The sequence below is a fragment of the Cebus imitator genome, unplaced genomic scaffold (assembly GCF_001604975.1).
Source record: "Cebus imitator isolate Cc_AM_T3 unplaced genomic scaffold, Cebus_imitator-1.0 Scaffold38, whole genome shotgun sequence".
Lineage (NCBI taxonomy): Eukaryota > Metazoa > Chordata > Mammalia > Primates > Cebidae > Cebus > Cebus imitator.
The window spans coordinates 3,115,219-3,125,470 of NW_016107353.1; the positions used below are offsets into that span (position 1 = coordinate 3,115,219).

A 10,252-nucleotide genomic window follows, 5' to 3' on the forward strand; every position below is an offset into this window, starting at 1 on the left:
GAAGAAGACAAACTCATCCTTTCCCCTACACATATTTTTAGCTAATCCTTGAACCCAAAGAGGATTTTCCAGTGGCTCTCTAGGAACTGGAGCTGTCACACGGGTCTCCTATGCCAGGAAATGAGGGGAGCCGTCCTCATCCACATGGACAACACCTCCAATAGTCCCCTCTGGCTCTCCAGAGATTGATTCGTTAGGCAGGGTTGTGTGTAGGTGACGCCCACACACGAGAACATTCATAGGAGCCATCATTTCTCAGTGAACGCGGCCGTGTAATGCTGGCGATCTTGTAGCAGGGCTGATTAGCGAGTTGCTGCAACACCTCCGCATATTTCTTTTCCTGCTCCTCACTCACCTGCTTTGTCAAAATGAACGAGAAGGAATCGTGATTGGGCTGTGCACCGAGGCGGCAAGGAAGCCCTGGGTGACTCTCTTAATAGGTTCATTTCTTCTTGAGCAAGCTTGTTAAAAGTTAGCATTGCTTAACACAGGCTAATTGGCTTCCCTTTCATTTTCTTCCATCCAAGTTTCTATAGGGAATCTTCCTCAGAATAAAATGCCAAGTTGGTTAGGCACTTTCTTATTTTAGTCCTGAGATTACATTCTTGCTTCAAGGAAAGAGTCAAGTTTAATTTGACTTCCAAATCAGCCCCCTCTTGTTACTCTAATCAACAAGACTTTTCTTGGCTGGGAGGTAGGGGTAAGGGAGGAAAGGACGGGAGGAAAAAAAAGCAAGAAAAGCAACCTCCTAAACATCAACAATCATTTTCCTTGTGTGTAAGATTATCAGCTACTATAGATATGAACATTGTGGTCTAGCACTTCTTTATTTATGACTGTGGCAATGAAAATAACTTGGTACTTAACCAATTATTTTTAAGAGGTGGTAACACAGTATTTCTTTGAATGTCGAAGAACAAAAATAGAGCCTTAAAGAATTTCTTCCATCTGCCAGCCTGAATATTGACTGGGTAGAGATTTAAACAGCATGCATGTGTTAGAATTGGCCTCATAGCCCCATCTGTAGAACACAAGCCGGTGAAATCCAGTGTGTCCGTGTGACATGCAGTTAGCTCAATCCTGTGTCTCCAGCCGGGGCTCCACTTCACTGTTTGGCCATGGGATGGAGAACACCCTTGCTGGGTGGCAGGATTGACCCTGATGTAAATAGCAACATTTACAGGAATGAGAACTTCGGATGCCCTGGGAATGCCAGTGTGCTAGAAGGCTAAACACTACGTAATGGGGTTGACTAGGAATGCTTTTCAACAGCAGTTTGCTCATTTAAGGGACTTCTCGTCACAGGAATAAGCAGGAGGCAAAATCTTGGTTTTGTGGTTTGAAATGTCTATTTGGGTTGGAAACCGCTCAAAATGGAAATGGGCTCTTCCTGGAGGGAGCACAGACATCACTTCAAGAGGAGACCCAGAGATGATTAAGATACAGTCCTCGACCCAAGGAGCTCCAAGATTTATAGGGGAGGCAGAGGAGTCATTGAAATTGAAAAAATAAAACACCTCGCTGGCTGGGAGTTTGCTCTTGACAAGAAGAGAATTAATTTCTAGGCTGATTCTCTTCCTATTGCTGAGACTGGTCAGGGAGAGAGCCCTGCCTTGGAATTTGATTTGGCCCAAGGTCAAGAAAATCTCAATGCCATGGGTCCTTGTATAGTGAAGGTGGGATAGGGGTGGGTCAGTGACTCTGCTGTTGGAGAAGGCACTGAGGTAAGGACAGATTTTTAAGTACCAGGTCCCCAGGTATGCGTGAGAAGCTGCAGAACAAAGCATAAGAGTTGAAAACAAACAAATACATTCTGCACATTGGAAGCAGGAGAAATCTTGGCATAGCATGCTGTTTTGGAGGGCGGAAGATGTTTCTCTTTCTTTATGTAGATCCAGGCAGCACGTCTGCCTCATTGTGAGCCGCTGGGAGGGAGATATGACTATGACCTGTGCAGTGGTCTCAGTGTGGAGAATCACTCTGAAGAATTACAGGTGGGGGCCTTGGAAAAGGATGAATCCTGAAGCAGCAGGAAGCAAAGCTAGCCGCTTCAATGCACTTTTGATGGGGTTAGCACTTTTAATTTTCCTATGATTCTGGGAATGATTCATTTAGCATTTGCTGTTAAGGTTCTTTTCTCCCCACATTTCAATTTCCTGTACATTTTCCCTTCCATGTGAAATGTCAGAAAAACCTGTTACATGTAGCACAGCTTGTGTCACTGTATTGTGGAGAATGCAGGGACAGGGCAGCCACAGGAGAAGTGGCCTGGCCTGTATCAGATCTCTGCAGAGGCCCGCTTGGGGCAGTGATCCTGGGACATCAGTCAGCCCCAGTCCATTTACCTGTTTTCCCCAAATTACCAGAGAAAGGTGAGCCTTAAAAAGAGGATCATGGATGCAGTGGCTCACACCTGTAATCCTAGCATTTTGGGAGGCCGAGGCAGGCCAATCACCTGAGGTCAGGAGATCAAGACCAGCCAGGGCAACATGGTGAAACCATGTCTCTACTAAAAATAACAAAAATCAGTTGAATGCAGCAGGGCATGACTGTAGTCCCAGCTACTTGGGAGGCTGAGGCAGGAGAATCACTTGAACCTGGGAGGCAGAGGTTGCAGTGAGCCGAGATCATGCCACTGCACTCCAGCCCGGGTGACAGAGCGAGACTCTGTCTCAAAAAAAAAAAGAAAGAGGATCATGAAAGACTTGGGTCACATCACAAATACTCACAAAACAGGGCAAGTGAAATCTTAGAGTTTTCTAAGCAGAGAGGTTTTAACTGTTCCCCTTCACCCCCAATTCCCCTGCTCCATTTGCACTGGGCAATTGCAGCCACAGTTCTGTTCTTCCCGGGAGTCCCCCGGAGTTTCTCAGCCACCGGCTGGCAGCTCCTCATTCCTTCTCTGCTGCTTTTGCTCCAGTAGCATTGCTGCATTCGCTGCCCTTGTCAAAGGCACCCACATTGGGCTCCCCACATCTATTACTGCCAATACACTGCAAGAGGGGAGGGATCTGCCTCTCCCCTCCCCCAAGTCCCTCAGGGCATTCAGAACACAGCTCCTTGGTTTGGTCCATCCTTAGAAGCCCACCTCTCCAGCTCTCAGGCAGGCGGCTGTGGCAACTGGCATGGAAGACAATCAGGGAGGCAGATATTGTTAGTCCTTAGAAGAGTTCCTTTTCTTATGCACTGGCCTCCATTAAAGTTCAAACTTTTCTTTAGCATGGACCATTTTTTCCTTCCTATGGCCTCAAGACCCTCTGTGATCTGAATCCCACCTTCTTTTCCAGCCGCATCTTCCCAACCGCCTTCACTCTCCCATGGTTCCCTAAAACTGCCATGCTATCTCTCACATACGTACCAGTCTTTGTAAATACTGCTCCCTCGCCTGGCAGACTTTTCCTTTAGCCTCGCCCACTTTTCCCTTATTTGGACTGAGTCCTACTCATCCTTCTGGTTTCAGCTGTGATGCCACTTTTTCTAGGAAGCTACCCGTGTCTACTCCCAATATCGAAGAAGGTTGCTCTTTTGTGCTCCCAGGGTGCCCTATGCCACCATCAAAGGGATGTCACTTAGCATCGTAATGTCTGTTGACTTTTCCATCTCCCCTGTCAGACTGTGTGTTTCCTGAGAGCAGGAACTATATCTTATACTGATTTAAAAAAAATTTTTTTTTTAGAGACAGGGTCTTGCTCTGTCACCCAGTGAGAGTGCAGTGGCACAATAATAGCTCACTGCAGCCTCCTGGAAATCCTGGGCCCAAGCAATCCTCCGGCCTCAGCTCCTGAGTAGTTAATTTTACTTTCATAGAGTCTTGCTATGTTGCTTAGGCTGGTCTTCAACTCCCAGCCTCAAGTGATCCTCTCATCTCTGCCTACCAAAGCACTGGAATTACAGATGTGAGTCACTACGCCTGGCTGGTTTTGTCATTTTATTGCAAGGGAACAAGGGGTGCTAATCAATTGTATAGATTTTGACACATTGCCTGGAACCAAACTTGTATGCCTTAAGTCTCTTCTTTTTTTTTTTTTTTTGAGTCAGAGTCTTGCTCTGTGACCAGGCTGGAGTACAGTGGCACGATCTTGGCTCACTGCAATCTCCACCTCCCGGGTTCGAGCCATTCTCCTGCCTCAGCCTCCCAAGTGGCTGGGATTACAGGCACGTGCCACCACACCCAGCTAATTTTTGTATTTTTTTTAGTAGAGACGGAGTTTCACCATGTTGGCCAGGATGATCTCGATCTCTTGACCTCGTGATCTGCCCGACTCGGCCTCCCAAAGTGCTGGGATTACAGGCATGAGCCACCGTGCCCCGCCCCTGAGTCTTTTCTTTTAAGACAAGGTTTTCTCCAAGAGGGAACACGTCCCCACTACACTTAGGTTCCTGATAGACTTAACTCATTGGTCCTCCGACCTGAGTTTTAGAGACTCCTCCTATATATGCATCTAGTAGAGATAGGGAAAAAACAAAAGTTTTTTGTGTGTGTTTATTTGTTTGCTTTTTTTTTTTTTTTTTTTTTTGTTGTTTTTTTTTTTTTTTCTACTGGTGTTGGGGTAAACTCACTGCTTATGGGATTCCAGTTAAGGTTTTCTGTTGTTGTTTTGTTTTTTTCTGAGACAGGATCTCACTTTGTCACTCAGGTTGGAGCGTAGTATTGAAATCACGGTTCCCTACATCCTCGGCCTCTGGGGCACAACGATCCTCTCACCTCAGTCCTCCAAGAAGCTAAGACCACAGGCACGCACCACCACACACGGCTAATTTTTGTATTTTTTATAGAGACAGGGTTTTGCCATGTTGCTCAGGCTGGTATCAAACTCCTCAGCTCAAGTGATCTGCCCGCCTCAGCCTCCCAAAGTGTTGGGATTGCAGGTGTGAGTCACCACACCTGCCAACCAAAGTGTCTTTCCCACTCTCACTCTCCACCACACTTCTGACACTGGATGTGTGGGTTTTGTCTCCGCACACCAAACAATTCTGACACCAAATTCTCCATCAGACACCAACAGGATGCCGTATAATTTAAATTCGATCACAACACCGTCTTCCTGGACACAGTATCAGATCCCACAGGTTCAGAGCTCAGTCTCAGAAGAGTGCCCCCCACTTCCGATGCCAGTTACGAACCTCACATTGTAACCTGTCCTTCTGATCAACTAGCTATAAATCAAGGTTCCCAGGACCCTCTCCTTGGGTTAGATTAATTTGCTAGGGTGGTTCACAAAACTAAGGGAAACACTTTCCCTGCATGTATTGGTTTAATAATAAAGGGTACAGATGAGCAGCAAGATGGAAGAGACACGTAGGGCAAAGCATGCGGAGGGGCGCGGAGCTCTGTGCTCTCTCCAGCACTCCACCCTCCAGGCACCTCCACAGGTTCGGCTCTCCAGAACCTGCTTCTGAACCCAATCCTGTTGGGTTTTTATGGAGGCTTCGTTATGGAGGCATGATTGATGAAATCACTAGCCATTGGTGATCCACTTAACCTCCAGCTCATCTCCCTTTCCTGGAGGTTGCGGGGATGGGACTGAAAGTTCCAACCCTGGGATCCTGCCTTGGTCTTTCTGCTGATCAGTCCCCATCCTGAAGCTGTCTAGGGGCCCCCAGCCACCAGTCATCTCAAATAGCATACAGAAGACACTCTTACCACTCAGGAGATTCCAAGGGTTTTAGGAACTAAGTGCCAGAAACCAGGGGCAGAGACAAAATATGCGTTTTTTATTACATCACTGTATCATAGCATCTGATAGGGATGGGCCACCACAATGCTTCGCAAACTTTGATTTGGGTAGGAATCACCTGGGATCCTGTTGCAATGCAGATTCCGGCTCAGTCCTCGGGACAGAGCCTGAGATGCTGGTACTGCTGGTTGGGGACTCATACCTTGAGTGGTCAGACACAAAAGTAATTGTCTTGTTCAGTCTCTTTAAATGATTCCAGGATTCTGACATAAAAGAACTGGGAAAAGTTGAAAATAATGGAGGAAACTTCCTAGGAGTTTTATTTTTTATAATGTTTGGTTTTATTAAGAGCAGACATTTTGGTGGGGCACAGTGGCTCATACCTGCCAACCCAGCACTTTGGGAGGATCACATGGGCCCAGGAGTTCGGGACCAGCATGGACAACATGGCGAAACCCCATCTCTATAAAAAATACAAAAATATTAGCAAGGTGTGGTGGCATGGGCTTGTAGTCCCAGCGACTCAGGAGGCTGAGGTGGGAGGTTTGCTTGAGCCAGGGCAGTGGAGGTTGCAGTGATCCACCACACTCCAGCCTGGGTAATAGAGTGAGACCTTGTCTCAAAACAAACAAACAAAACAACACAACACAACAGAAGTTCCTTTTCTAAGCGCATGTGGCCACCACCATAGGTTGGTTCTGCTTAGTCCCATGTCCAATCCTCTTTTCCCTTGTCTGTCTAACACAGAGGCTGCTGAGGCTCCAGGGCCCACTTTCTCAGCCTCTCCTGCTGCTCAGGATGAAATATGTAATGTAGAAGAGACGTGGTTAGTCCTAAGGTCCTGCCTTAAATGATAATGTGATGGCCATTATCTGGATTCTTCTTGCAAGTTCAGTAGCTCCAAGGTGTCAGGCCAGTGTCTGGGATTCTCTTAACCTTTTGATTTTCCCCTGGGAGTAAGACAGTTGCTGCAGCTCAGTCAGACCAAACCTCTCTGAATACCACCAAAAATCCGGTCAGTTTCACATCTTGTCGATCATAGTTTTTTCTGCAGTTGGTTTATTTGAATCAGAATTATATGACATTTTTGGTCATTTTAAACAAACATCTTAAACTCTAGACTTTTTTTTTTTTTTTTTGAAATGGAGTTTCACTCTTGTTGCCCAGGCTGGAGTACAATGGTGCGATCTCAGCTCACTGCAACCTCCACCTCCCGAGTTCAAGCAATTCTCCTGCCTCTGCCTCCCAAGTAGCTGGGATTGCAGGCATGCACCACCACGCCCAGTTAATTTTGTATTTTTAGTAGAGATAGGGTTTCTCCATGTTGGTCGGGCTGGTCTTGAACTCCCGACCTCAGGTGATCTGCCCACTTCGGCCTCCCAAAGTGCTGGGATTACAGGCGTGAGCCATCGCGCCCGGCCCTAGACTTCTTTCTGTGAGATAAAAATGAATCCCTATTTGTTTAAGTCAGCCTTATTAGCGTTTTATGATCCTTGCAGTCAAACCGTAATACAGTATGCAATTTTTCAAAAATTTATTCTTCTCCTTTTGTTTTACAGACAGGGTCTTGCTGTGTTGTCCAGGCTGTTCTCGAACCCCTGGCCTCAAGTGATCCTCCCACCTTAGCCTCCCAAAGTGCTGAGCCACCACATCCAGACAGAATGCAATTTTTTAAAATTAATATTTATATTTACAACCTTTCATTAGCAAACGGATACACACTGCTTACAGAAATCTTTAAAAATATAAAAAAGTAGAAATAGGGGGAAAAATTAGAGCCCCAGTCACTGAAGTACTCTTAACATTTCGACATATTTTCTTCCAATGTTGTGCAGTTGTGATAATATGGTACAACAAATTTGTGTCCTTTTTTGTTTACCATTAAAATAAGCACCTTAAGGATTTCTTTTTGGAGTGATGAAAATATTCTAAAATTTATTGTGGGAATGGTTGCATAACTCTGTGAATATACTAAAAATCGTTGAATTGTAACTCTAAGTAGGTGAATTGTATGGGATATAAAATAGATCTCTCCAGGCCGGGAATGGTGGCTCAAGCCTGTAATCCCAGCACTTCAGGAGGCTTAGGTGGGCGTATCACCTGAGGTCAGGAGTTCAAGACCAGCCAGGCCAACACGGTGAAACCCCATCTCTACTAAAAATACAAAAAAATTAGCTGGGTGTGATGGTGGGCACCTGTAATCCCAGCTACTTGGGAGGCTGAGGCAGGAAAATCGCTTGTACCCAGGAGGTGGAGGTTTCAGTGAGCCTAGACCACACTATTGCACCCCAGCATGGGCAACAAGAGCAAAACTCCATCTCAGAAAAAAAATTATCTCTTTCTCTCTGTATTTTTTTTTTTTTAAGAGACAGGGCGTCGTTCTGTTGCCCAGGCTGGAGTGAAGTATTGTGATCACAGCTCACTACAGCCTTGAACTCCTGGGCTCAAGCAATTCCACCGTCTTAACCTTCCACAATAAGGCTATTTAAAACTTTTTTAAAAATAAGCATTTTCTATATTGTGATGTACTCATTATTAACACTTTTAACTGTTGCATAATTATCTATCAGGAGGCTGTACTTCCATTTATTAAACTATTCCCCTACTGTTGGATATTTGGGTAGATTTTATGTTTTAGCCACCATAAGAATTGCTACAGTAAATTTCTTGTGTGCTTATGTATCTTGGTGCTTTTTATTTTTATTTTTATTTTTAAGACAGAGCCTTGCTCTCTTGCCCAGGCTGGAGTGCAGTGGCATGATCTTGGCTCACCGCAACCTCCATCTCTGGGGTTCAAGCAATTCTCCTGCCTCAGCCTCCCGCATAGCTGGGACTACAGGCATGCGCTGCCATGCCCAGCTGATTTTTTGTATTTTTAGTAGAGATGGGGTTTCACCATGTTGGCAACGCTGGTATCGAACCCTCGACCTCAAGAGATCCACTTGCCTCAGCCTCCCAAAGTGCTGAGATTACAGGCATGAGTCACCATGCCCGGCCTTTGGTGCTTTTTTGTATCTAGAATTAGCTCCTCCCATATTGTGGCAAAGTGTAACATTGCTTCAGCATTTATTGAGTGCTTGCCACAAGTCAGATGTGGACCACACTAAGTACATTATGCACATTATTTCCTCAAATTCTTCATCTCCTTAAGAGGCCTATTCTACCCTATTTTCGAAAGTTGAAATTGGAACTCAAGGAGGACAACTAACTCACCCAAGTTCATGGTGCTAATAAAGAGATGAGCCGGGCGCCTATATAGCTCTGCCTGGTCCCGGAGGCCATGGTCATTACACTCCCTTGTCAGATTGTAATTTTTTAGAACTTTGCTAAGTTTCAAAGGCAAAAATGCTATCCTGTTCTAAATTGTTTTCATTATGTTGAACATTCCTTTGTGTTTGCTAAACCAGACACATTCCTCTGCTGTAAATTAGATGTTTCCCAGAGTTGGCTATACAATTAGAAGCTGTGGCTTGTCACCATAGTTAGAAAGAAAAACGCCAGACAGTTTCCTTGTTTGATGCCTGCTCAAATATGGAAGCACCTTTAATGAGAGCTGACATGACTTGGGGGATTTCCTAACCATCATGTTCTTAACACAGGTGCCTGGCTCTTTCATTGGCTCCTTCCACCTGGTTGAGCCCAGATGCAGATCTGTGAGAGGAGCACAGAGTAAGGGAAGGCTCCCTGCAAGGGAGGGCTGCGGGCTAGGCTTGCTCTTCAGGGTAGTTTTTTGGTTCTTTCCTGAAGTAGGAGGCCTCATTTGGAGCATTGCTTTGCTCCTGAATTACTTAACCAAATAACGACTTATTTTCCACAGTTAGGTAGACAAACACCACAATGATGAAAATACCAAGCACAGCAAGCTTCATGCCCACTGGGAAACCTTCTTCTCTCCAGCTCTCCACAGTCTGGTCTTCCGTGCAGTAGTCTCTCTCCTTGGTGATAGTCCTATATGTGATTCTGGTGCTTGGTGCTCTTGCAGTCCACCTGTGAAAACATCAGTGGCTCTTAGGATTGTGGACAGCTCCAGTACACCTGAGCACCCCCTTTAAAGTATGTGGGCCTTGAGGTCCCAGGGTAGAGTCATGGTGGGGCGTTAGAGGTAACCTCTTCTCACTAAAAACCTATGCTAATTTCTTTTTTTGAGACAGGGTCTTGTTCTGCCACCCAGGATGGAGTGCAATGGTACAATAACAGCTCACTGCAGGCTTGACCTCCTGGGCTCAAGAGGTCCCCCTACCTCAGCCTTTTCAGTAGCTCAGACCACAGGTGCTCCCACACCAAGCTAATTAAAAAAAAAAATTTTTTTGAAGGCCAGGTGCAGTGGTTCATGCCTGTAATCCCAGCACTTTGGGAGGCCAAGGCAGACGGATTGCTTGAGCCCAGGGTTTTGAAACCCTGTCTCTACAAAAAAATATAGAAATTAGTTGGGTGTCGAGGCTGAGACGGGAGGATCAGCTGAGCCCAGGAGTTCGAGGCTGCAGTGAATTATGATTGTGCCACTGCACTCCAGCCTGGGTGACAGAATGAGACCTCCAAAAAGATAAATTTTTTTTTCTTTCTTTTTTTTTTTT

At 45.7% G+C, this 10,252-nt stretch overlaps 1 protein-coding gene and 1 long non-coding RNA gene across 6 annotated transcripts in view; one reads left to right on the top strand and one right to left on the bottom strand.

Moving 5' to 3' along the window:
- Positions 1-257: 257 nt before the first annotated feature.
- The window catches only part of LOC108302057, a 13,762-nt gene continuing 3,767 nt past the window's right edge, over positions 258-10,252 (top strand). The window contains exons 1-3 of the long non-coding RNA XR_001824175.1: positions 258-440; positions 6,426-6,693; positions 9,830-9,947. This is a non-coding gene — a long non-coding RNA (uncharacterized LOC108302057). The remainder of the gene's footprint in view (positions 441-6,425; positions 6,694-9,829; positions 9,948-10,252) is intronic.
- The window catches only part of LEMD1 (LEM domain containing 1), a 72,413-nt gene continuing 71,348 nt past the window's right edge, over positions 9,188-10,252 (bottom strand). For all 5 annotated transcript variants that reach the window (XM_037737357.1, XM_017525447.2, XM_037737359.1 and 2 more), the window contains one exon: positions 9,188-9,665. In XM_037737357.1, coding sequence (XP_037593285.1) covers positions 9,544-9,665 — 122 coding nt within the window. In that variant the 3' untranslated portion in view covers positions 9,188-9,543. The remainder of the gene's footprint in view (positions 9,666-10,252) is intronic.